This window comes from Ammospiza caudacuta, chromosome 28 (assembly GCF_027887145.1).
Source record: "Ammospiza caudacuta isolate bAmmCau1 chromosome 28, bAmmCau1.pri, whole genome shotgun sequence".
In the NCBI taxonomy this organism is placed as follows: domain Eukaryota; kingdom Metazoa; phylum Chordata; class Aves; order Passeriformes; family Passerellidae; genus Ammospiza; species Ammospiza caudacuta.
In genome coordinates, this window is record NC_080620.1 from 4,024,518 (window position 1) to 4,050,262 (window position 25,745).

Below are 25,745 nucleotides of genomic sequence, written 5' to 3' on the forward strand. Positions count from 1 at the left end.
CCCAAAAAAAGTGGATGCCTTCCCAGACAGGCACATCCAGTCCCATCCCATTAGCATTGTTAATCACTCATTAATTAGCTGCACATCTCTTAACCCCGCAGCCCCTTCCCAGTTCCCTCTCCCCCCACCCAGCACACGCAGCATCGGGGATTTCAGCCAGGTCTGCAGCCCCCCAGGCACAGAGAGACCCGCCTGGGGCTGGAGGAGGCGCCTGCAGCACAGACCAGCTCCCGTTTGTGTTGAAAGGTTTGTCTTTTCTTTTTTTTTTTTTTTTTCAAATAAATGGTTTCAGTCTGAGAGCATCCACTTTAAAACCACATGGGAGGGGAGATGTGGATGGGCAGGGCACCGCCCCGGTGCGGGATGCAGGCGTTGGAGTCAGCCTGGCTCCAGCCTGGGATATCAGGTTGCTGCAGTGCTGGGTGTGCCAGCTGTGCCAGCTGTGCCAGCTCCCGGCCCAGCCCTGCAGCCATCACCGTGGCCTGGAAAACTTGGTCTCTACGAGTTCTGCAAAAAGGGCATTTCCAGCATTTAGAGAGCACACCGGAGCACAAAACTGTGCACACACACGTCCACCCACAAACACTCACAATCCCGAGGTCTCTCCCAGATGTGCTTCCCCCGTGCCCCCAGTCCCTCTCCTCCACAGGGCTGAGGAGGCTCCTGCAGCACAGGACGAGCAGCAGCACCAGGGACAGCCTCTCCTGCTCCTTGCTGAGGGATCCGGGGGCATCCCAGGGGTGTGTGAGAGGTGACACTGTCCTCCCCCAGCTGCTGGAACATCTGCCACCATCCTGCTTGCAGCTCCTGGGGGGAATCGCCTGGGCACCTCTCTACAAACAGGGTCCTTTATTTCCTCGCTCAGAAAAATAGATCCATTTCCAAAGTTTAAAAAAAAAAAAAAAAAAGAGTTTGAAAAGAGGGAATGATGAAAGTGGAGGCTGGAATGTGGCTGTTGATGAGATGGTGCGGCTGGGGCGGAGCCATCCCGCTCAGTATCTCTCCTCCTCCTCCTGGTAGTAGCGGTACCCGGGCGGGTCCCCGCTCTGCTCCCCGGCCGCGTTGGCCACCTCGCCCTGGCTGCCCTGGGGGCAGTACTTGGGGTCGTAGATCTGGCGGCCGAGCCCAAAGACCTGCCCGCTCTGGTTGGCACCCTGGTTGGAGCCCATCTGCAGCGACATGGAGGAGTTGTCACACTTCTCTGTGCCCAGCTTGGAATCGTAGATGTGTCTCCTGGTGCCCGGAGCCGTCATGCCCACCTGGAAGGAAGGACAGGATGGAGCAGGGCTCAGCTGTGGCCACCCATCCCTCCCCAGCCCGGTGTGGGGGGCTCACCTGGCTGGCACACTTGTTGGTGCCCATCTGGAGGCTGATGGTGGAGTGGTCCATGGGTGGCAGGATCTGATTTTTGGGGTCGTAGAGGTGCCTCCGGGTGCCATAGGCAGTCATGCCAGACTGGCTGGCACACTTGTTTGTGCCCATCTGACAAAGGGGGCTGGTGAGGAACGTGTGCTGCCCCACACATGTCCCCTCTCCCCCTGTCCCTATCCCTCTCCAGCTGGGGACCACAACCAGTGCTCCCTAACTCATCTCATGTTCCCCTATCCATGGTGCCCCACATGTGCCCCTTCTCCCCCTGTCCCCATCCACAGCCTGGGGAGCACAGCCAGTGCTCCCTAACCCATCTCATGCTCCCTAACCCATCTCATGCTGGACACAGAGCCAAGATGGTCCCAGATCCCAGGAACACTTGAGGCCTCTCATGCCTTAGGTCCCTCCAGCAATGCCTGGAGCTGTGACAATGCTGAGAATCTGACAGAATTCAGAATTCTGGCCACCCTTTGCCCAGATCCCAGCCATGGCAGCTCACCTGCAGCCCGATCACACACTGCCCAGCCTTCATCTTGGCCTCATCAAAATTCCTCTGCTGCTTCTCCGAGTACTTCACGCCGATGTCCACCCCGCTCTGCAGCCCCTTCGTCTTGGCCTGCCAGGAGTGGCTGTGAGGAAGGGTCCCAAACCCCCCCACCCACTCTCCAGGCAGGGGGAGCTGTGGGATCCCACAGGCATCACCCCAAACCCGGGGTCCCAAACTGCTCATCCTCCTTCTGTGCTCACCATTCCCGCCAGCGCCAGCAGCGACACCTGCACCTGCGTCAGGTTCCCGCTCTCAAAAAGGTCGTTGGCTTCAAAGAGGTCCACGGGGTTCATGCCATAGCTGGCCATGGCCTTGATGAAGTTGGAGAGGTTCTCGAGCTGGGGAGAGGCAGAGGGGTGAGCCCTGGAGGGTGATGGCAGAGGAACAGCAGAGAGGTGGCAGCAGAGCTGCACCTACCTGGTGCCAGTTCTGAGCCGAGCGGTTGATCTTCCTCACCGAGTTGGGCTGCAGCTTGTTCATGAGCCTGGAGGGAGGCAGGGGGACATGAGGCTGTGGCAGGAAAAACCTCAAGGAGCTGCAGGGCAAAGGCTCCTTTTGGGAAGGTCCTGCCCATGCCTCCTTCATGTGGGGCAAATTTCCCCCTCCAGAACCCTGTTTGTCCTCAGGGCTCTCCCCAGACACAGAAGCCCTGGGGGTGGCTCTGGCACACATCCAGCCCACCCTTCCCACCACAAGGGCTGGTGAGGCTCCTTAGTACCCCCATCCCCTCCCAGTTGGAGCAGCAGGGGCTGGGGGCCGTGCTCAGGGACCCCCCAGGACTCACTCGCAGAGGATCACCCCGTCCTTGAGCCCCTTCTGGAAGTCAGGTCCAATCTGTTTTCCTGTCACGCTCTCGATCCACGTCCGCAGCTCAGCCTCCTTCTGTGGATCATACTTCTGGGCAAGCTGGGGGACAGTGAGTGGACAGCTCAGGCAGGGCCCCATGTGCACCCCAAACCCCTCATGGGGACATTCCCCCCCTCCCTGGTATGGCAGCAGGGACAGGAGCATGAGGGTGATGCTGCCAGCACACACAGCGGCTTGTGAACCATTCCAAAAGCATGAGAAGGGGCTGCCCATGGGGTTAGGGGGGAGTGACCCCCTGGATTTGTCTCTGCTGTTTGCTGGAGCCCGTGGGAGCTCAGCTGTGAGCCCCAGGGGTCTGGTGGGAGCTCAGCTGTGAGCCCCAGGGGTCCTGGTGGGAGCTCAGCTGTGAGCCCCAGGGGTTCTGGCCACGAGATGCTCTCCCTTTCCCTTCTGGCGAGGCCCAGCCTCCAGCACAGATTCCTCCCTCACCGCGGCTATGCCAGGAATGTGGACGTCTCCTCCCAAATGCAGACCAGCTGCCAGGGCCAGCAGCATCTCTGTCGTCTCAGCCTCTGACCCACAAGGGAAGGGAAAGTTCTCCTGGCATAGGGAGGGAAGGGCCTGGAAACCCAGAGTGCTGTCCTGCCCCAGCACAGCCCCTCTGGTGCTCAGCTGGCACCTGGGGGTGGCCCCAGAGTATTCACCAACCTCCCACCCATCGTGGTCCTGTTATGTGCCATGAGTTCCTGGGGATCCTGGACACAGGGGGACACTGGGATGGGCACAGCTGGGACACTCCAGCTCCAAGTGGAAGCTTGACCCATGCAGATCACCCTCGTGACACCACATGTGTCCTGCCTGTGGGGCTCTACAGTCCCACCCGCAGATTGTCTGGAGTGTGAGCAGCTGAAGCCAGTTCCCCTTCCCTCCCCACGGCCAGCCTGAGGATTTCCCAGGGCATGGGGAGTCCACAGTGGACCAGGGCTCCCACAGACTGGGAGCATGTCACTGGTCCGACTGGTTCCCAGTGGCTGATGTCACCTGCATCACACACACCGGGGCAGTCGGACTGGCTCACGTCTTGCTGAATCAACACGAAGCACCAAGGGCCCGGTGCGTGTCACCCTCTCAGCTGGGGCAGCCCAGCCCCGGGCAGGCCGGGGCTCATCCCATCCCTGCTCCCGTTACGAAATGCAAATCCCAAATTCCCGTAAGGAGCCACCACATCTCGCCACCACTTGTCCCTTCTCCTGCCTGCCCTGGAGCAGAACACACTCAAACCACCGGCCACCAGCCCTGGGGTGACCGCGGCTCGATTTCTGCCCGCCGAGGGGTGCAAACAGCGCACCCGGAGGCTCCCATCCCTCCTTCCCCTCCCGGGGAAGCCACCGGGACCAAAACCGCATCCCCAGAGAAAACCGCGGGGATGCTGAGGGTCGGAGCATCCCGTACAGCGATGTGGAGCTGCGGGGAAGTGAAGCAGAAAGTGGAGGAGCTTTGTGGAGCTGGTCCGGAGCCGCGGAGGACCGAGGAGATGCCCCCAGCCCGGGAGTGACGGGAAGGGATCCCCGCGGTTTGCCCGGGACAGCGGAGCCACCGCACGGGAGGGACCCAACCGCGGTCCCCAAACACGTCCTGGGACCCTCTAGGCAGGTTCAGGGCACCCCGAGACTGAGAGCCCAGCTTCGGTGTCCCCAACCCTCAGAGACCTCTGAGTCCTTCAGTTCCGCATCCTCCCGGGCAGCCCCGGATTTCCATCTTCCCGAAATCCCCCAACTTCTCCGCTCCTGGCCGGCTCTGCAGTCCTGGGGCATACCGGATAAACCGCCGCCTCTCCAGAGCCCGGGATGCAACCGGGACGCCCCAGCAGCACCGGGATGCTCGGCTCTCCCGGGCCCCAGGAGCGCCGGTGGCCCCGGTATCCCCCGGCCCCCGCTTCACCCGCGCCCGGTGGTCCCGGCACCGCCCGGCCCCCACCGCGGCTCACCCGGTTCCTGACTTCGGCGGAGAGCCCGTAGGACGGGCCCTTGTTGAACTGGGAGCTGCTCATGGCGGGGAACGGAGCCGGTACCGGAGAGGGGAGCGGGCAACGGGGCCGGTACCGGAGCGGGCTCGGGCGGGGCGGGGCGGGGGCGGGCCCGGCCCCCCCCCGGCGTTGATTGGAGGGAGAAATGTCCAAATAAGGGCAGGATCCAAAACGGATCGAGGGGAGGGTCACGAACCCCGATAGTGTCACTCGGGGAGCACCGGGAGGCACCGGGAGCCGGGGGAACCCGGGGCTGGAACTGGAGGTGTCCCTGGGACACGGGCACAGGGTACAAACACACAGAGACAGACGGACACACACACAGACACAGACGGACACACGCGTGTGCATCCCTATGCACGGGAGTGGGCACCCTGGCCCACGGGCACGCGTTGTGCGCGCACACACAACACACACACCCCAAACACCCCCCAAACACCCACACACACACCAACACACACCCCACACGCACCCCCCGACCCACGCACACCCACTCACACATTCACTCGCTCACTCACACATTGACACGCACCTTCCTGCGCGCACCCATGGTCACGCACACACTCAGGCCACGCGTGACCTTTCCATCATCCCCGCACCTCCACCCATCCCCGACCGCGTCCCGCTCCCCTTGGCCCACCCTCCGCCGTGCCCGTGTCCCCACGCGGGACAGCCCGGTACGGTCCGGCCCGGTTCGGCCCGGTGGGGAGGTCCCGGGATGAAGGAGAGCGGGGAAGAGGACAGCAAAACCCCCGACTGCCCGCAGGCGCTGGCAGCCGTCCCGAGTGGGAAAGTCACGGGTGGGATGTGGGTGCACAGAGGACAGGAGGACAGGAGCAGGGCTGTGACCCCATAGGGCCGGTCCCGGCACCCACACCGAGCTCACGGAAGGGCAGAGCCGGGAGCATCCCACAAATGGGAGCCCAGAGCCCCCCATCCCACTCAACCCCGCACCTGGGGCTTTAAGAGGAATGGAGTTTGTCATCCCCGGACGGATGGACATCCCCAAACAGGGTGAGGGTGGGAGTTCCTCACTGGTTCCACAGAATGGGGCTCACCCCCCCCCCCCTCCAACTCTGTAATCCCCGAACTGCAGCACCCAAACCCCCTCAAACCCCCACGAGTGCGGGGGTCCCGCTGTCCCCCGTGACCCCGCAGGGCAGCCAGGGTGCCCCCGGCCCCGGCCTCGCTCCTGGGTGCGCGTTCGGCTTTTTCCTGTTTCAGGTCGGGCTGCGAAGCCGATGAGGAAACGAGGCGGCGTCACACGCGCCCTCCTGCCCCTGCTCCCCGCGAATGTGACCGTGAGGAACCGGCACGAACGGGCCGAGCGAGGGGCTCCGGGCAGCGCCTCGGCCCCTCGGGAACGATGTTCTCCAGGAAAAAGCGAGAGCTGATAAAAACCCCTTCCATCTCCAAGAAGAGCCGGGCTGGAAGCCCCATCCCACAGACCCTGCCGGTGAGTGTCACCCCTGGCAGGGTGGGGGCTTTGGGGCACCCAGGGTAGAGCCAGAGCTTGGAAGTGGAGCCCTGGATGCTTCCAGGAGGTTTATGAAGAGGAGGAAATGAGAAAAACCCCGGTGGGGGAGAATTTTGCCCCTGAGGAAGGGGACGGAGCAGCCGCCGAGGGAGGCGGGAGGGCAGGAAGGGACAGGGAGGAAATGGGGGGGCTCCCTCCGAGCCTTTGGGAAGGACAGACAGACTCACAGACCTGCCTGGTGACCGGCATGGGAGCGGGGCCACCGCAGGCTCGGCCATCCCCGGTGCTTTGGCTCTGCCAGATATTTATTTATCGCTTTGTGCAAGAACCCCCCCGGTACCGGCGGGGCCAGGAGGAAACGCTGCCCGCCGGGGGCTCCCCGGTGCTCCCCGCGCCTGCGCCCCGCTCCCGGTGCGTGCGGCCACACCGGGCTGGCACCATGCGGACCGCGGCCCGGAGCCCCTGGGCGGCTCCCTAGCACGGGACACCCATCCCCGTCCCCGTCCCCATCCCCGGAGCCCCTGGGCGGCTCCTTAGCACGGGACACCCATCCCCGTCCCCGTCCCCATCCCATGGGTGGCAGCCAGCGGGATGCTCGGTCGGGCTGCGGGCAGGAAAAGCTACAGCCCCTCGGCAGCGGCGGGCAGAGCCCACCACCCCCAGCGATCCCTGGACTCGCTGCCCCGCACGCCCACCGTGAGGCTGACGGTACACCAGGGCACCGGAGGGAGGGACGGGAGGCACCGGCGCTGCTCTAACCCGGGACAGGGCTGGGGTGGCCCCCAAAGGAGTTTTGGGGCGGGGGTCTCTGTGCCTCATTGCAGCCCTGTGGTGGGGATGGGCTCCCCCGTTCGCCCTCGTGTTCTCGGTGCTCCGTGTGGGCTCCCCGGTGCAAAACCGCTTCCGGCAGCGCCCGGCCGGGGATGCTCAGGCTCGGCACGTTCGTGTCTAACCGGGTGCTGGGGGTCACCGGTGGGAGATGCTGAGGGGCTGCAGGGTCCCCTCCCCGTGCCCAGGGATTCTCAGTGGATGTGGGGCTCTCAAGCCATGACAGCTCTGAACGCTGAGCGAGGGGTACCAGACCTTCCTCAGTGCGATTTTACCCCTAGAAATGCAATTTTACCCCTAGAAATTTGGGGCTTTTTCCATCTGTAAAACACCTGCAAAGCCTAAACAATAGTTTAGGAGGTGTCTCTGTCTCTGTCTCCTTACCCAGTATGGGAACAGCTGAAAAAGAGGAAGAGCTGTGTGGGCCGGATCCTGCTGCCATTTTACCCCTAGAAATGCAATTTTACCCCTAGAAATTTGGGGCTTCCTCCATCTATAAAACACCTGTAAAGCGCAAACAGTAGTTTGGGAGGTGTCTCTGTCTCTGCCTCCTCGCCCAGCTGAAAAAGAGGAAGAGATATGTGGGCCGGATCCTGCTGCCATTTTGCTTTTTTGGGGTCCCCAACCCCCTGGGATGGGCAGCCCCATCACGGTGGGTGCTGGGGTGGACAAGCAGTGTCACCAACGCTGTCACTGTGTGCATTTCATGACAAACACGGCCCCGGAGGAGCTGGCAGGGACTGATGGGGCAGCCAGGGGAGTGCCCAGACCCTGCTCCCTGTCCCATGACAGTCCCCAAGGGGATCCCTGTGTCCGTTCACAGGGGTCTGAGGATGAGGAAGAGACGAGGATGTGACTCCATGTTTCAGAAGGCTGATTTATTATTTTATTATATATATTATATTAAAACTATACTAAAAGAATAGAAGAAAGGATTTCATCAGAAGGCTGGCTAAGAATAGAAAAAAAATGAATGAATAACAAAGGTTTGTGGCTCGGACAGAGAGTCCAAGCCAGCTGGGCTCTGTGATTGGCCATTAATTAGAAACAACCACATGAGACCAATCAAAGATCCACCTGTTGCATTCCACAGCAGCAGATAATCAATGTTTACATTTTGCTCCTGAGGTCTCTCAGCTTCTCAGGAGAAAAAAAATCCTAAGGAAAGGATTTTTCAGAAAATATCACGGCTACAGATCCCTACCTGGGGAAACTGAGGCACAACACCAGTCCCCCAAGGAAACAGCTTGTTCTCCAGGATGGAGGCATGGGTTGCTTCCCTCTCTGTGCTCCCACCCTGCTGCATCCTCACGCTCTCCCTGCTCCCCAGGAGCTCTCCCGCAAGGATTGCCTGGACGCCCCGGGCTGCAGCGTGGCGGAGCTGCCCGCGGGCAGTGCCAAGCTCAGCAGCAGCCCTGGCGCCGTGGGCACCCTGAAGCGCCCCACCAGCCTGAGCCGCCATGCCAGCGCCGCCGGCTTCCCCCTGCCCAAGGGCCACAAGACCCTGCTGTGCTACAGCCCCATGGAGGGCGGCGACGGTCCCTTCATCGACCCCGAGGACATCTCGCAGCTGCTGGCAGACGTGGCGCGCTTCGCCGAGGCCCTGGAGAAGCTGCGGGACGTGGTGCTGCGAGATGGTGAGTGCCCTCAGGGAGTGCCCATCCTCGGTGAATGGGTGCCCGTCCCTTGCTGAGTGCACGCCCTCAGTGAGTGCCCATCCCTTGGTGAGTGCCCACCCTCGATGAGTGCCCATCCCTTGGTGAGTGCCCACCCTTGGGGTGAGTGCCCATCCATCAATGAGTGCCCACCCTTGGGGTGAGTGCCCATCCATCAATGAGTGCCCACCCTTGGGGTGAGTGCCCACCCTTGGGGTGAGTGCCCATCCATTATGAGTGCCCACCCTTGGGGTGAGTGCCCACCCTCGATGAGTGCCCATCCCTTGGTGAGTGCCCACCCTTGGGGTGAGTGCCCATCCATCAATGAGTGCCCATCCCTTGGTGTGAGTGCCCACCCTCGGTGAGTGCCCACCCTTGGCACACCCTGGCACACACCCACCCGTGGGTAGGGGGTCTCTGCTGTGCCAGAAGGCCCCGGGAAGCCCAGGGGAGCGAGCAGAGGTGGTGGGCGAGTGGTGGGTGAGCAGCTCGGAGCCGGGATAACGCCGCTTCCTGCCCGGGCTATTTTCACCCGCCCATTTTCCTGTTTACAGCGCAGCGGTGCCAGCCGCCTGCCAGGGCCCCACGGGGTGCTGGGCACGGCCCCCCAGCCCACCAGGGCGGCCAGCAGGAGGGGCTGGGTGGGCTGCAGGCTCTCCTTGCCCGAGGGGACACAGGGAATGTATTAATCCCGTGGTCTGGGGGTGTTTGACACCGCATTGTCAGTGCTGGTTTTGCAGAAATCCCTTTCCAACCCTGAGCTGGGGAGGGGTCTTTGCCTGGATGGGCAGTGGGTGCTGATCCCCCATCCCTAAACTTCCCAACCAGCCCTAGACCTGCACTGGGGGGTCCTGGCCAGACCCCTGGAGCCCACAGAATGGGGGGAACCTGTGGGGTGCAACAAGCCTGGCTGGACCAGGCCGATCCCGTCCCTGGGAGCGTCCATCCGGCAGGAGGGAGGGAAGGAAATGGAGGAAATTCCCAAGCTGCTTTCGAGGGGAAAAGTTACTATGGAGGGGAAAAAAAATGCTTCAAAGGTCAGACTGCCCCCTGGCCAGTGCCAGGCTGGGCAGGAGACGCAGGGCCAGGATGTGGGGAGGTGCTGGACCAGCAGGATGTGGCTGTGCCAGTCCTGGGAAGCCCTGAGGCCTGAATAGTCTGGGAGATGGCAGATCCCTGCCTGGGACAGCTCTGAGGCCAAGGGGAATTTGCTGAATAATCTGGGAGATGGCAGGTCCCTGCTGGGAGGTAAACAGGGGAGGGACACAGGGATGCAGAGCAGTGCCAAGGGTGTGACGGTGTTCACAGGGGTCTTAGGATGAGGGAAGAGATGTAGATCTGACTCCACGTTTCAGAAGGCTTGATTTATTATTTTATGATATATATTACATTAAAACTGTACTAAAAGAATAGAAGAAAAGGTTTCATCAGGAGGCCAGCTAAGAATAGAAAAAGAAAGAATGATAACAAAGGTTTGTGGCTTGGACAGAGAGTCTGAGCCAGATGACTGTGATTGGCCATTAATTAGAAACAACCACATGAGACCAATCACAGATGCACCTGTTGCATTCCACAGCCGCAGATAATCAATGTTTACATTTTGCTCCTGAGGCCTCTCAGCTTCTCAAGAGGAAAAATCCTAAGGAAAGGATTTTTCATGGAAAGATGTCTGCGACACCAGGGGGCAGGGACACGGGGCAGGGACGTGGCACCAGGACGCAGCCCCTCAGCCCCCCTCTCTTGCAGACCCCAAGGAGCCCCAGAGGCCGCTGGCCCACGAGTGCCTGGGTGAAACCCTCCGCATCCTGCGCCAGGTCATCAATAAATACCCTCTGCTCAACACCCTGGAGACCCTGACGGCCGCTGGGACCCTCATCTCCAAAGTCAAGGGTGAGACAGCAGTGCTGGGAGCTCTGAGCCACCCCCCTCCTGCCCCACAGAGGGAATTGGGGAGCCCATGAAGGGGTTATGGGGTGTGGAGGTGCCCCATGGGCTGGTGGAGAGGGAAGAAGCATCGTCTGCCTCTTGGTGTGGTTCAGCTTTAAGGATGATGTAGTGTCAGAAATGCCAGATCCTGCCTGGGGCTTTCCAGGCAGCACAGCCGCAGGAAAAACACTGAAATAATCAGATCCTGCTCCTGGCAGCCTCTCGTGTTTGTGGAGCGGGGTCTGGGAGGTCACATCCCAGCTGGGCACCTCCTCCTGCTGCTGTCACCCACCACAGGCACAGCACAACCTTCTGAGTCACCCAACGGCAGCCACAGGGGACCTAAGGAAAGGATTTTTCAGGAAATATCATGGCTACAGATCCCCACCTGGGGAAACTGAGGCACAACCTTCTGAGTCCCCCAACAACAACCACAGGGGATGGGATGGCAGCAGGGCTGGTTCCACATAGGGATGGGAGGGAATGGCCTTGGAGCAGACCCCTCCCCACCCCAAGGAGCTGTGCCAGGTCTGCCCAGCAGCTCTGGTTGCTGCTGTCCCGTGGTATGGGAGCCTGCCAAGTGCTGTCAGCCCCAGTTCCTGCTGCTGCTGGTGGTGGTTCCTCATTTGTCTGCGGGCAAGAGCCCTCCTGGAGGAGCTCATCCTGCTTGGAGAGGGGTCTGGAGGGGCCGTGAGGCAGGGCAGGCAGTGGAACAGGTCCAGCAGCACTTTTCCAGCAGCCCTGAGTAACGGGAATAAACAGGAACACGAGCCAAAGGATGCTGTCAGGGATATCAGTCCTGAGAAGAAGGAGGGGGAAACTGCTGTGCTGGAAAAAGGAAAAATCCATTGTCCATGGGGACGATCCTTTCCCCTGCTCCCTTGATTCATTCACCCCAGCCCCAAAACCCTCCCTGATACCAGCATGAGCTGGCAGTTTGTCTTTCTGCTGAGACAGGGACGGGCGCTTGTGGCAACAGGGCTGTCCCATTTCCTCACCTCCAGGTTTCCACTATGAATCCAACAATGAGGCAGACAAGAGGGAGTTTGAAAAGGCTGTGGAGACCATCGCTGTGTCCTTCAGCAGCACGTAAGGGAGTTGGGCAGGGAGCAGCCAGGGGGAGAGCAGCCAGGGGGTGTTTGGGAGTTTGGGAAAGGGAGTTTGGGCAGCCATGCCCTGGAGCAGCCAGGGGGTGTTTGGGAGTTTGGGAAAGGGAGTTTGGGCAGCGCCAGAGGATGTTTGGGAGTTTGGAAGTTTGGGCAGCCATGCCCTGGAGCAGCCAGGGGGTGCTTGGGAGTTTGGGAAAGGGAGTTTGGGCAGCGCCAGAGGATGTTTGGGAGTTTGGAAGTTTGGGCAGCCATGCCCTGGAGCAGCCAGGGGATGTTTGAGAGTTTGTAAAGGAGTTTGGGAAAGGGAGTTTGGGTAACCATCCCCTGGAGCAGTCAAGGGATGTTTGGGAAAGGGAGTTTGGGAGTTTGGGAATTTGGGCAGCCATTCCATGGAGCAGCCAAGGGATATTTGGGAGTTTGGGAAAGGGAGTTTGGGCAGCTCCAGGGGATGTTTGGGAGTTTGGAAGTTTGGGCAGCCATGCCCTGGAGCAGCCAGGGGGTGTTTGGCAGTGTGGGAAAGGGAGTTTGGGCAGCTCCAGGGGATGTTTGGGAGTTTGGAAGTTTGGGCAGCCATGCCCTGGAGCAGTCAAGGGATATTTGGGAGTTTGGAAGTTTGGGAAAGGGAGTTTGGGCAGCCGTGCCCTGGAGCAGCCAGGGGGTATTTGGAAGTTTGGGAGTTTGGGAAAGGGAGTTTGGGCAGTTCCAGGGGGTGTTTGGCAGTTTGTAAAGGAGTTTGGGCAGCCAGCCCATGTCACTGTGCTGAGTGCAGCCATGCTCCTCTCCCCACAGGGTGTCTGAGTTCCTCATGGGGGAGGTGGACAGCAGCACCATCCTCTCCATTCCACCCAGCGACCAGAACCAGGTGAGGGATGCCCGGAGTCCTGGATGCCATGTGGGGCTCACACAGGGCTCTGGCTGCTCCCCTCAGCTCTGCTGTGAGCCCAGAGCAGGGTGACAGTCCCATTACAGCCTGGGCACAGCTGACTCCCAGCAGTGGCAAAAAGGCTCCAGCAGCTCAGGCTCCCACCCACCTGGGCAGCCCCTCCAGCTGCTCCTCATCCTCTTGGCTGACCAATCCCTCTTCTCTCCCACTTCCCAAAGACCATGGAGAGCCTCTATGGGGGCATTCCTGGGCCCAGAGGAGATGGAGTGCCCTCAGGCACGGACAGCTGTGCCACAGGTAAGCAGCCTGGGGCTGGGTGCAGGGTTTGGGGTCTGGGCAGGAAGCAGCACCTTCCTCATCATCGCTGCTGTCCTGGTTCACTGCTCAGCTGGGGAAAGGCAGCAGAGCTGGTGGCACCGGGGCTGGCACAGGGCTGGGGGTGTTTGCAATGGGAGCTCATGGGGTGTTTGTCTGTTTGTCCCTCCACAGCCCGCCCTGCTGCTGAGGAGGTGGATGTGATGCTGCAGCGCTGCGAGGGGGGCGTGGACGCTGCCCTCCAGTACGCCAAAACCATCTCCAAGTACATGAAGGACCTGATGGGATACATGGAGAAAAGGAGCGCACTGGGTGAGTGTGGGGACAGCAGGTGGGTCCCTTCTGGAGCATGTCTGAGCCATGGGACAGGCTGAGGTTGAGGTTGAGGTCCCTCCTGGAGGAAGGTGATGCTGCCAGGGCAGTGGGAACCTCACTCCTCAAGTTCCTGATTGATTTTTCAAAAGGAGATCGGGTTCCACCAGGGAAATCCCAGTGTCTCGTGTGTCTTTTCACTTTCAACCTTTTCCTTCCAGAGGTAGATTTTGCCAGAGGGCTCCAGAAGATGGCAAACAGCTGCAAGCAAACCATCAGTCAGGAGGTAAATCCCCAAGTCCCTGAAGCCCCCAGTGCCAGGCAGGATTGGGAGCCAGCAGCCCTGGAGAGCCCATGTGCCCCAGCTCAGGAGGACATGGGGGCAGCTCTTTGGAGCTGGAGAAATTCAGGATGGGGCTTTTGCCAGCAGTCACCAGCCTTACCTTGCCTCTAGCTTTTCCTCCCTGAAGGATGCATCTCCTTGTGCTCAGTCTGGGTTCTGGGCCTCAGGGAAATGTGTTTTCCTTCTCCCCAGACCAGCATGCCTTTCCTGTCCATCTATCTGCTGGCCCTGGAGCAGGACATGGAGCACGGGGCCTCCATGGTGCAGGCAGCCACCACCCTGCAGCAGCAAACCTTCCTTCAGGTGAGGGGACAGGAGGTCCTTCCTGGGCCTGGAGGTCCTGGTGTTGCTTCCTTAGCTCAGTCCAGAGGGATCCTGCATCCAGAACTGTAGATTTTCACCCCTGGCACAAAGCAGTGCCTGTGAGCTGTCCTGGGAGTGACAGTGACACTTCTCCACCCAAAATCTTGGTGAGGGCAGAGCAGGAGTGCTCAGCTCAGGCCATCATGGGGCTGTTCCTCCCTCTCTCCCCACGCAGCCACTGATGGTGAGACGCCTGGAACATGAGAAACGCAGGAAGGAGATCAAGGAGCAGTGGCACCGGGCTCAGAGGAAACTGGTGAGTGACTGGGTTTGTGTTCCCAATGCCAGCCTGGAGCAACTCATGGCTCTGAGCAGCTGTTGGGGTCTCCAGCTGGTCAGAGTGACCCCGAGAAAAGTTTCAAAGTCTCTTTTCGCAGCCCGGCGTTTGAAGAAGGAGTCAGGGTTCTTCATTTCTTGGTCTCAAGGTTGTTTATTCTGTCTTATCTATAAAATTCTTTCTCCTACCCTGCCGAGATCTGTCTAGCAGGACAATTCCAGGCACTCTGCCTGCCCCCAGGGCAGTGTTATGTCTTCATACTAAAAACTACTTATACAATATTTACAATTACTTTCCAATACCCTATCGCCTATGTTAGACAGTGAGCTTCTACTCTAAACCAATCTAAAAGTGCCAACATCACAGCAGAAGATGGAGGCCAAGAAGAAGAAGAAGGAGAAACACTTGACACACCCAGTTCCCTCCATATTGCCTCCTGAACCCCCATACCAAAAACCCCAAAATCTCCTTCTCCACCCTGTGATAACTTCACTATTATTCTTCTTAAACTGTTGTGGCTTGCTGATCTTCATGTAAGGTTGGTGATAATCAAACCCACAGGTGTTTTTGGCTCTGTGCCAGGGTCTCTGAGCCCCCTGGCAGGGTCTTGGCTGCTCAGGACAGACAGAGGGATGTCCTGGGTCCTGACAAGGAACAACCTCCTCTGAGGGCACTGAGCACCCTGACCTTCTCCAGCAGTGTTGGGTGGCCTCTGCTGTGCTGGGGGAGCCTGGTAGGAGGTGGTGACTCCCTCACTGTGCTGGGGGAGCCTGGTAGGAGCAGGTGACCCCCTCACTGTGCTCCATCCTCTCCCTGGCAGCAAGAGGCAGAGGGGAACCTGCGCAAGGCCAAGCAGACGTACATGCAGCGCAGCGAGGAGCACGACAAGGCCAAGTACATGGCGGTGAAAGCAGAGGAGGAGCAGCAAAACACGACCAGCAGCACCACCACCAAAACCCTGGACAAGAAGAGGCGGCTGGAGGAGGAAGCCAAGAACAAGGTAGGAGGAGGGTGGCTGTGACGGTGGTCACAGGGGGCTTAGGATGAGGGAAGAGATGAGGATCTGACTCTGTTTCAGAAGGCTTGATTTATTATTTTATTATATATATTATATTAAAACTATACTAAAAGAATAGAAGAAAAGACTTCATCAGAAGGCTGGCTAAGAATAGAATAATAAAGAATGATAACAAAGGCTTGTGTCTTGGACTCTGTCTGAGCCAGCTCTCTGTGATTGGCCATTAATTAAAAACAACCAACACAGGCCAATCACAGATGCACCTGTTGCATTCCACAGCAGCAGATAATCATTGTTTACATTTTGTTCCTGAGGCTCCTCAGCTTCTCAGGAGAAAAAATCCTAAGGAAAGGATTTTTCATAAAGGATGTGTGTGACAGGTGACAGCCCTGGAGGGGGCTCCTTGCTCCTGCTGTCCCCTGAGCCACGTGGGGTGAAGTGATCCTCAGGAATGCCTGGATGGACAGGGTCCAAGGGGCTCTTCTTATTCTCCTCACCTGTGAGCTGTTCCCATGCCTTGCTCTCCCAACTCCCAGGCAGAAGAGGCCATGGCCACGTACCGCACCTGCGTGGCCGATGCAAACACGCAGAAGCAGGAGCTGGAGGACACCAAGGTGAACTCGCTGCGCCAGATCCATGAAGTGATCAAACAGACTGACCAGGTCATCAAATCGGTGAGTGGGGTGTCCCCAGGGTGGGATGTGACCATGTTCACAGGGGTCCGAGGATGAGGGAAGAGATGAGGATCTGACTCTTTGTTTCAGAAGGCTTGATTGATTATTTTATGATATATATTATATTAAAACTGTACTAAAAGAATAGAAGAAAGGATTTCATCAGAAGGCTGGCTAAGAATAGAAAAAATGGAATGAATAACAAAGGCTTGTGTCTCGGACAGAGAGTCTGAGACAGCTGACTGTGATTGGCCATTAATTAGAAACAACCACAATCACAGATGCACCTGTTGCATTCCACAGCAGCAGATAATCATTGTTTGCATTTTGTTCCTGAGGCTTCTCAGCTTCTCAGGAGGAAAAATCTCAAGGAAAGGATTTTCCAGAAAACATGTCTGTGAGAGGTGGGAGGTGCTCTGGAGAGCTCAGAGCTGCCTTCCAGCAGAGCTGCCCCTATTCCAGAGGGCATTTGGATGGACGCAGATCTCCCCTCTCCCTCATAACTCAGAGCAGCGCCGCTTTGTGCTCCCAATTCCCCACCTGCCAGCCCACCAAGCCCACATCTATCCCTCTCCACGTCGCTTTTAGGCCACCATCTCCTTCTACCAGCTGATGCACATGCAGACGGCGGCGCTGCCGGTGAATTTCCAGACGCTGTGTGAGAGCAGCAAGCTCTACGACCCGGGCCAGCAGTACGCGTCCCACGTGCGGCAGCTGCAGCGCGGCGACGAGCCCGACGTGCAGTACGACTTCGAGCCCTACGTGTCCCACAACGCCTGGTGAGGGAGGACAGGGCTCGTTCCTGCCTCGTTCAGTTCTGCCCTGCGTTCCCCTCATTATTCCCTGCCACCCACGCTGTCCTGCAGGAGGCAGGATGCTTTCGGCATTCCTGAAGGCGGCTCCTGCCAGGGCTGGACCAGTTTGAATTGCTCTCTTATCCTTCAGTTCAGTCCAGATGAGGCTGTGATTTAAGAGACTGTGGATGGCAGCCATGGATAAAGTCTCCAAGTGTCCTTTCCTCCCATTCACATTCCCTTTTCCCCTCCAGGTCTCTCTTTAACTCAGCTGTGCTGACCAGTTCAAATTGCTCTCTTATCCGTCAATTCAGCCTGTTGAGTATTTAAGAGACTGTGATTCTACAGACTGGTGGATGGTACCTATGGATAAAGTCTCCAAGTGTCCTTCCTTGCCATCTACATTCCCTTTTCCCCTCCAGGTCTCTCTTTACTCAGCTAGGCTCATGGCAAGAATTGCCTTCTTGTCCTTCAATTCAGCCTAGATGAGGCTGTGATTTAAGAGACTGTGATTCCCTACACTGGTGGATGGCAGACACGGATGAAGTCTCCAAGTGTCCTTCCTTCCCATCCACATTCCCTTTTCCCCTCCAGGTCTCCCTTTAACTCAGCTGGGAATTACCTTCTTATCCTTCAATTTAGCCCAGATGAGACAGGCTGTTGAGTATTTAAGAGACTCTGATTCCCTAGACTGGTGGATGGCAGCCACGGATGAAGTCTCCAAGTGTCCTTCCTTCCCATCCACGCTCCCTTTTCCCCTCCAGGTCTCCCTTTACTCAGCCACAGAAGGGCAGCTTCAGTGCCAGTGAGTTCTCCACGAGTGCAGAGGGGGCTGGGGCAGGCTCAGAGGGAGCAGCAGCAGCCAAGGAGTCGCCAAGTGGGGCTGGAGCAGTTGAGAGAAGAGGTGAGTCCGGAATCCCAGAGCTCTCCCATGTCCCCCCAGGCAGGAGCAGAGTGGAAACCCCAGGGTTTGATGTGAGGCTTTGCTGGCAGCAGCAGGACGGGCTGGGGAGCCTCCTCTTGAAGGACACTAAATCAGATCTGTGGCATTTTGCTCCCTAAGAAACCACTGCCCATCTTCCCATCATCTTCCCATCTCCCCTTTCCTTGCTGGGTGTCACTGGAAGCACCAAACCCCACCAGCAGCTTCCCCCAGTTTCTCCCAGCATCCAGGCTTTTCTCCAGCCATTCCCTCACAGCAATCCCAAGGCACTGTGTGTTCTCTCTGCAGGTGGGAGGGGACACCAGGTGCATAAATCCTGGCCAACCTCTGTGGCTGAGGCTGACAGCAGCCTGGATTCCAATGCAGGTAGATATGGGAACAGCCCAGGAGCCCCTCCCAGCAGAACCAGTCCGAACCCAGAGCTTCCCAGTTAGGCAGGAGCATCCCCTGTTTTACCTGCCCTGTGAGAACACTGCTGACCCCAGTCTCCAGTGGGATAGGGTGGGATTTGCTGGGATGGGGTGAGCTCTCAGGAGAAAAGCAGCTTTGCAGGGGGTTCACTGCTCTGTGGGTTCTCCTTGGGCAGGTGAATTCAGCCACAAGCTCCAGAGGCTGTCCTCCAACGGCACCGCGTCCTCCAGCGAGGAGCTGGAGGAGAAGGACGGGACCAGCACCCCCTTTGAGCAGAGTAGGTGACACCTGGGACACCTTTTCTGAGAGGTGACAGTGCTGCCCACCACAACAGGGCTCCCCGTGGGCTGCTTTTCCCAAATTCAGAAGTTCTGCAGGCAAACCCAGCAATTTCTGGGGATTCCTGTGATGGTGGTCACAGGGGTCTCAGGTTGAGGGAAGAGATGAGAATTTGACTTTATATTTCAGAAGGCTTGATTTATTATTTTATGATATATATTACATTAAAACTACACTAAAAGAATAGAAGAAAGGGTTTCATCTCAGAAGGCTGGCTAAGCTAAGAATAGAATAGAAAAGAATGATAACAAAGGCAGCTGCCTCAGACTCTCTGTCTGAGCCAGCTCTGCTGATTGGCCATTAATTCCAAACAACAATCACAGATGCACCTGTTGCCTTACACAGCAGCAGATAACCATTGTTTACATGTTGTTCCTGAAGCCTCTCAGCTTCTCAGGAGGAAAAATCCTAAGAAAGGATTTTTAATGAAAAGATGTCTGTGACAGTGTCCCCAGCAGCCCTGAGGGATGAGCCCTGCTCAGAGCGGTGACAGTGACAGTCCTGCTCAAGCTGTGCCTCTCCTATATTTCCTTTTCCCTAGGCATCAATGGGATCACCCCAGAGCTGGCAGCTCCCACAGGACCCTTCAGGAACGTTGGTTTGTCCAAGGCTGCCCAGACCCATCGGCTGAGGAAGCTCCGAGCCCCCTCCAAGTGTCGGGAGTGCAACAGCTACGTGTACTTCCAGGGAGCCGAGTGTGAGGAGGTGGGTTGGGACAGCTGGGGTTGGAACCCAGCTCTGACCATGGTCAGGAGGACATTTCTCCTTTGGGGACGGTTCCAGGTGGAAAATGGTGCTTTCCTTTAGTGCTGCAGCATCCCCAGGGTATTTTTTATTTTTTCTGTCCCTCACCATGCTCTGAGCAGTGCTTGGTGTCTCTGTGGCTGCCCCCAACCTCCACGTGTTCCCTTTTCTCTTCCAGTGCTACCTGGCCTGCCACAAGAAGTGCCTGGAGACCTTGGCCATCCAGTGTGGGCACAAGAAGCTCCAAGGGAAGCTGCAGCTCTTCGGGCAGGACTTCACAAAGGCGTCTCAGGGCAGCTCGGATGGGATCCCCTTCATCATCAAGAAATGCATCTCAGAGATTGAGAAGAGAGCCCTGAAAACAAAGGTGAAAAACTCCCCTCTCCTCCTCCTCCTCCTCCTCAGCTGGCTGAGCCACAGGCCCTTGGAAGGATCCTCTGGAAAACCAACAGGCTGAAAATTTCAGATTTCCACAGGGCAGGGAGCCAGGGATGAGCTTGGCCCAGATCCCCCAAGCTCTGCTTTTGGAAAATCACCTCTCCTGCTTTCCTCTGAGGCAGGAATGAGTGGGCTGGATGGAGATATCCCAAAATGACTTCCCAAAGGGATTTCCCACTCCAAAAGGAGAGGGTGGGAGCACACACAGCTCACTGTCCCATGCAAACATGTAGAGGAACTTCTCCCCTCACTTCAGCTCCACTTTACTCTCTTTCACAGGGCATCTACCGAGTTAACGGTGTCAAGACACGTGTGGAGAAGCTTTGCCAGGCCTTTGAGAATGGGAAGGAGCTGGTGGAGCTGTCCCAGGCCTCCCCTCACGACATCAGCAACGTCCTGAAGCTCTACCTGAGACAGGTGAGGTGCTGAGGGAGGGGAGCTGGCCAGAGGAACCAACCTGGCAGGAGGAATTCTGCACAAACTGGGCTCGGGGTGGGTTGGGAGGGATGGGGAGTGGGTTGGCCTTAGAGATGGGGCCCCAGTGATCCTCCCCCAGCTCGTCCCACACGGCGTCACTGCGGTCACAGCCACAGAAGAGCGACGTGCCCGAGCGCCGAGCAAGGAACCTCCACCCCCTCCAACTGGGGAAGTGGCCACCCAAAAAGGGAAGGGGCCAGCAAAGGTCACCCTGCAGGGGCTGAGTCATGTCCCCATGGGGTGGGCTCTGACCCCAAGGTGGGCTCAGTGGGGTCTCTGCCCCTTGAGTGACCCTAGGGTGGGTTTAGCAGGGTCTCTGCCCCTGGGATCACCCCAAGGTGGGCTCAGTGGGGTCTCTGCCCCTTGGATCACCTTGGAGTGAGCTCAGTGGCGTCTCCACCCTGGGATGGGCTTAGTGGGGTCTCTGAGCTCACCTTGAATAGGCTCAGCAGGGTCTCTGTCCCTGGGGTCACTCCTGGGTGGGATTAGTGGGGTTTCTGCCCTTTGGGTCACCTTGGAGTGAGCTCAGTGGGGTCTCTGACTTGAGTGACCCTAGGGTGGGTTTAGCAGGGTCTCTGCCCCTGGGATCACCCCAAGGTGGGCTCAATGGGGTCTCTGCCTCTGAGGTCACCTTGGAGTGAGCTCAGTGGGGTCTGTGCCCCTTGGATCACGCTGGGGTGGACTTAGTGGGGTCTCTGCCCCTGGGATCACCCTGGGGTGGGTTTAGCAGGGTTTCTGCCTCTGGGATCACCCCAAGGTGGGCTCAGCGGGGTCTCTGCCCCTCGGGCCACCCCAGTGCGTGTGCTCAGCCCCAGCACCCCCCACTCTGTACCCAAACTGCCGTTGCACACAGCGTCTGTCACCCACATCCTCCAGCAGCCACCACCACAAGGCAGGAAGCTGCTTCTCTCTTGCAAGCAGCCCTGGGTTAACCCTTGTGCTGCCTTTTCCTGTAACCTCCCCTCCCAAGGGCAGCTCTGTGTTACCTCACTTGCCCTTGGGCTCCTGCACATCAGGACTCTGAGTGGCTTCCATGGAAGCAGAGTGGAAAGAGAGGGGGAAATCAGTGCTGAGCCCCAACCTGAGTCCTTGCTGCAGAGAAATGGGTTAAAGTCCTTCTATAAAGGGGTGGATGGAGGCAGCCTGTCCCCAAAACATCCGTTAAGGCTGCTCTGAAAACATCCCAGCCGTGTGGAACACCCAGCAGTCAACACCAGCTCCTTCTGCTTTTCTGCTTCACACCAACTTCAAAGCAGAGCTTCCCCTGCTGCTGCAGCTCCACCTCTGCTGCAGGCTGTGCCCTGCACATCCTGTGCCCTTCACGTTTTGCTTCCCCCACCCTGAACAACCATCCCTGTCCTCTTCCTGCCAGCTGGGAACTTCCAGCTGGCCCATCCCAGCCAGGGGTTTTCCAGGGAAAAAAGGGAATTCCTGCGCCTCAACCCAGCAGGGGTGGATCCAACACCGCTTTTGGCTTGAGCTTCACAAGTGCTCCGTGGCCAGGGCTCTCGAGGCTCCACTGACACCCTCCAGGAGATGGATAAATAAATAAATATCACCTCTGGGTAGAGGTTTGCAGCACTGCAGGTCACAGACTCATGGAATTCTGAGATGGATGTTAAAAGTGCTCTGAACTCTCTTCAAGCCGGCCTGAGTACTTCCAGGGATGTTTCCTCACTGTAGAAATGCCCCAGGTTGTGCCAGCTCAGAGCCTGGCACAGGTCCAGATGTTATGGAGGTGGGAACTGCTCCCAGGACCAGGATCATCTCATTTTTCCTTTCCTTTCCTTTCCTTTCCTTTCCTTTCCTTTCCTTTCCTTTCCTTTCCTTTCCTTTCCTTTCCTTTCCTTTCCTTTCCTTTCCTTTCCCTTTCCTTTCCTTCCTTTCCTTTCCTTTCCTTTCCTTTCCTTTCCTTTTCCTTTCCATTTCCTTTCCGTTTCATTTAATTTTCATTTCTCTTCTCTCTCCTCGTTCTTCTCCTTCTTCTCTTCTTCTTCTTCTCATTCTCCTTCTTCTCCTTCCTCCGAGTCCTACTTCTCCTTCTCCTTCTCCTCCTCCTCCTCCTCCTCCTCCTCTCCTCCTCCTCCTCCTCCTCCTCCTCCTCCTCCTCCTCCTCCTCCTCCTCCTCCTCCTCCTCCTTCTTCTCTTGTCCTTCTCCTCCTTCTTCTCCTCCTCTTGTCCTTCTCCTTCTTCTCCTCCTTCTCCTTTTCTCTCCTCTTTTTCTCTCCTCTCCTCTTTTTCTGTCCCCTCCCCTGCAGCTGCGGAGCCCCTGATGCCCTTCAGGCTGTACAACGAGCTGATGGGGCTGGCCAAGGAGAGCCTGCAGGGCACTGAGGCCAAGGGCCGTGCTGGGAAGGGCGGCCCCGAGCTGGTGGACAGAGGAGCCGACACCGACCCGGTGGTGCTGGGCCTGGTGCTGAAGCTCAGGGAGCTGCTTCAGGAGCTGCCCCGTGAGAACATGGCCACGCTCCAGTTCCTCCTGCAGCACCTGAGGAGGTGAGAGGGGCATGGCCAGAGCCTGGGTGGCTGCTGGGCACCTTCCCTTTGTCCCCTGGGGTGGGGAGGGGTGGGCAGCCTCTGGAGCCAGGAGGAAGGTGCATGGCTGCAGCTCCCTGGCATCTCCCCCAGCCCTGCCCATCCTCACCTCTCCCTCCTTGCTCTCACAAGCTGTTCCTCCCACCCAGGATCATGGAAGTGGAACAGGACAACAAGATGACCTCAGGCAACCTGGGCATCGTCTTTGGGCCGACGCTGATGCGCCCCAGGCCCACGGATGCCACTATTTCCCTGTCCTCACTGGTGGATTATCCCCACCAAGCTCGGATCATTGAGGCACTCATCATCTTCTACCCCACCATCTTCGAGCACAAGGACTTGGCACCCAGCAGACGTGGCTCAGGTGCCACAGAGGAGGTGACCAGTGGTGCTGAGCAGGTAGGAACCCCCAGGAGGGGGAATGCTCAGGGGATGCTCCATGAACCTTCACTGAGTCAGCTCCCAGGGAGTGAGAAATCTCCTCCATGCCCTCATCATCTTCTCTTCTCTTCTCTTCTCTTCTCTTCTCTTCTCTTCTCTTCTCTTCTCTTCTCTTCTCTTCTCTTCTCTTCTCTTCTCTTCTCTTCTCTTCTCTTCTCTTCTCTTCTCTTCTCTTCTCTTCTCTTCTCTCTTCTCTTCTCTTCTCCTCTCCTCTCCTCTCCTCTCCTCTCCTCTCCTCTCCTCCTCCTTTCTCCTCTCTCTTCTCTTCTTCTACACCTTCTTCTCCTTCTCCCCTTTTCTTCTTCTTCTCCTCCTTCTCTCTCTTCTCTCCTTCTTCTTCTTCTTCCTTCTTCGTCTTCTTCCCTGGACGTTCCAAGATGAACCTTCACTGACTCAGCTCCCAGGGAGTGAGAAATCTGCTCCCTGCCCTCACCACCGTCCCTGTTCCCCCCCAGGCCCCTGCAGGCTCCCAGCCCGTGGCTCCTCTTGCCACCAGCCCCTACCTGGAGCGGCCTTCGGACAAAGGGAATTTGGCTTTCAGCGCTGACTCCCTTGCAGGTCAGTGAGAGCCCCTGGGGGCACACAGGTCCCTTGGGAGGCACGGGGGGCACACAGACCCACCCCCTGCCACCCCAGGGACCCCTGCTGATGCCACCGTGCTGGGCTGGAGGGTGGCACAGAGCTCCTCTGTCCCACAGAGTCCGGTGACCGCTCCGTGGACTCTGATTCAGAGCTGGAGGACGGCGGGGAGCCACGGACACACCTGACCAAGCAGGGCAGTGAGACCAGCACAGAAGAGGTTAATTTCTGTGACGAGGAGGGGCTGCGGAGCAGGAGCTGCAGCGTGGGCCAGTCCGATGATGCAGAGGGCTCTGCTCCCGAGGAGCAAAGCAATCTGGAGGAACAGGCTGAGAGCAGGGATGGCACCACCCAGCCTGGCACCTCTGCCACCCCCAGGGATGGCACCAACTAGCCCGGCCCCTCTCGGGGCCACAGCAACCACGAGCTGCAGCCCCGGCTCATCTAAGGTACCCCAGACACTGGGATGGACAAAGGAGCAAATCCCCATGGCTGCCCAGATGCTGGAAACTGGAATGTGGAGGGGTGGGAAGGACATGGGGCAGCCCAGGGGGGTTTGGTGTGTCAGCTGCAGGTGAGTCCTGGCTGATTCCTGGCTGGAGCTTGCACACAAAACCCCTGAGCCCCTCAGTGCCCAGCTGGAGAACAGGGTCACAGCCAGGGCCATGAAGGATTTTTGCCTGGGAGGGAGCTGAGTTTGGGCAAACCCTTGTTGAGGATTGGGAAGGAACCCAGGGCTGTGCCTGTGGCAGGTGTTTTATTGTTGTGCTCCCAAATCCCTGAATGCCACACCTGTGCTGTGAGATCGAGGTTGAAGGAGTCAAAGGACCTGCTCATCCCTGCTGGCTGAGGCTGGAAGGGAGCCAAGGCTTCCTTGGAGTGACATGGGAACAACAATCACTCGGGATGGGCAGGATGACACAAAATGGGCAGGATGAAACCACAGGAGCAGATGGAACTGAAGGCACCTCACAGGACAGGGACACAGCTGGAGCAGCGCTGGGATTGGGGTGAAGCCCCTGCACCATCTCACCCTGAGCCAGGCTTGGCTTTGGGGCTGTGCCAGGATCTCAGGGATGTCCCTGACACCTGATTTAAGCAGGGTTCAGGATGGATTTCCTGCCCCAAACCCTCAGCACTGTGGCCCAGCTGATTGCACCTTCATCGCTGTTTGGATTGCCAGGCATTTGGATTGGTGGGCATTTGGATTGGTGGGCATTTCCCTCCTTGGCAGGAGACATGCAAGGAGCAGCCTGAGGGCAGATTTGCCAGGCTGCAATGTCCTGAGCCCTGCTGAGCTCTCATGGTTTGGTTGTACAATCATTTCATCTCCACAAAGCTGCACTGCAAGTCCAGGACAATCTCCCTCTGCTCTTGCAACTCTTCCCATGAGGAAGTGCCTCTTCCTCCTCCTCCTCAGGGCCACCACGGCCTGGATCCAGCACAGCCCCAGCCAGTATAATCTTGAGCTTCCTTTCTTTTTCTGTAAAGACATTAATCAACCCTTCAACGTGACTCCACTACCTCTGCTGGCTAAGGCACTAAACCAAAGTGGTTTCAGTGTTTTTTTAAAGCTATGAGAATTTTCCTGCACTGAGGCACAGAGAAATAAGTCGAGTTTTAGCTTGGAATGAGCTGAGAGCCTTTTCCTTCGTTCTCCTGCTTGGGGAGACAGAGCAGGTGGTGTTGGGAGGGTCTCAGATACCTTGGTACTGCAGAATCAGGCAATGGACAGGAGTTTTGAGCCCTCTGAAGTCAATGGAGAGCCCATCTCAGCAAAGGTACAGAAACCCAGGTTAACTCACAGGATTGGAACTGAGCCAGGGAAGAGCTGGACACGTGCAGGATTCGTTGTGCCCTCCAGCTCTTCCACAGATTAGGATTTTTCAGGGGAACAGTTGGATTTTTCCAGGGCAGCAGGAGGATGTGGGAATGCTGCTGCCACGGCGGTACCGCGTGCGTGTGAGGGTGGGTGAGGATGATGAGGGTGAGTGTGAGTGAGAGAAGGAGCTAAAGCTGCACTTGAGCTTCCCACAACAGCAGCTCTCTCCAGGTTGTGTGGATTCTGTGTTTGTCCTGATGCTGCCTTGCTGTGTTCATATTGACAAGCTTC

At 57.9% G+C, this 25,745-nt stretch overlaps 2 protein-coding genes across 2 annotated transcripts; one reads left to right on the plus strand and one right to left on the minus strand.

Moving 5' to 3' along the window:
* Positions 1 to 276: 276 nt before the first annotated feature.
* CNN2 (calponin 2) lies at positions 277 to 4,832 on the minus strand. The gene is made up of 7 exons (XM_058821070.1): positions 4,713 to 4,832; positions 2,703 to 2,824; positions 2,336 to 2,402; positions 2,119 to 2,256; positions 1,871 to 1,987; positions 1,336 to 1,482; positions 277 to 1,259 (listed from the first exon to the last, which is right to left on the minus strand). The coding sequence occupies exons 1-7, from the start codon at positions 4,773 to 4,775 to the stop codon at positions 993 to 995; spliced, it is 921 nt and encodes a 306-aa protein (XP_058677053.1). The 5' UTR covers positions 4,776 to 4,832; the 3' UTR covers positions 277 to 992.
* A 1,220-nt stretch (positions 4,833 to 6,052) lies between these two features.
* On the plus strand, positions 6,053 to 25,684 carry ARHGAP45 (Rho GTPase activating protein 45). The gene is given in 23 exon segments (XM_058821020.1): positions 6,053 to 6,207; positions 8,387 to 8,693; positions 10,458 to 10,601; positions 11,642 to 11,726; positions 12,536 to 12,608; positions 12,848 to 12,926; positions 13,119 to 13,256; positions 13,478 to 13,542; positions 13,792 to 13,902; positions 14,138 to 14,218; positions 15,060 to 15,239; positions 15,794 to 15,931; positions 16,520 to 16,710; positions 17,490 to 17,629; positions 17,957 to 18,034; positions 18,255 to 18,356; positions 18,960 to 19,123; positions 19,341 to 19,529; positions 19,880 to 20,024; positions 22,336 to 22,573; positions 22,762 to 23,011; positions 23,509 to 23,611; positions 23,752 to 25,684. Coding segments are annotated over 23 exon segments (3,420 nt in total). The 5' UTR covers positions 6,053 to 6,117; the 3' UTR covers positions 24,081 to 25,684.
* The last annotated feature ends 61 nt before the right edge of the window (positions 25,685 to 25,745 follow it).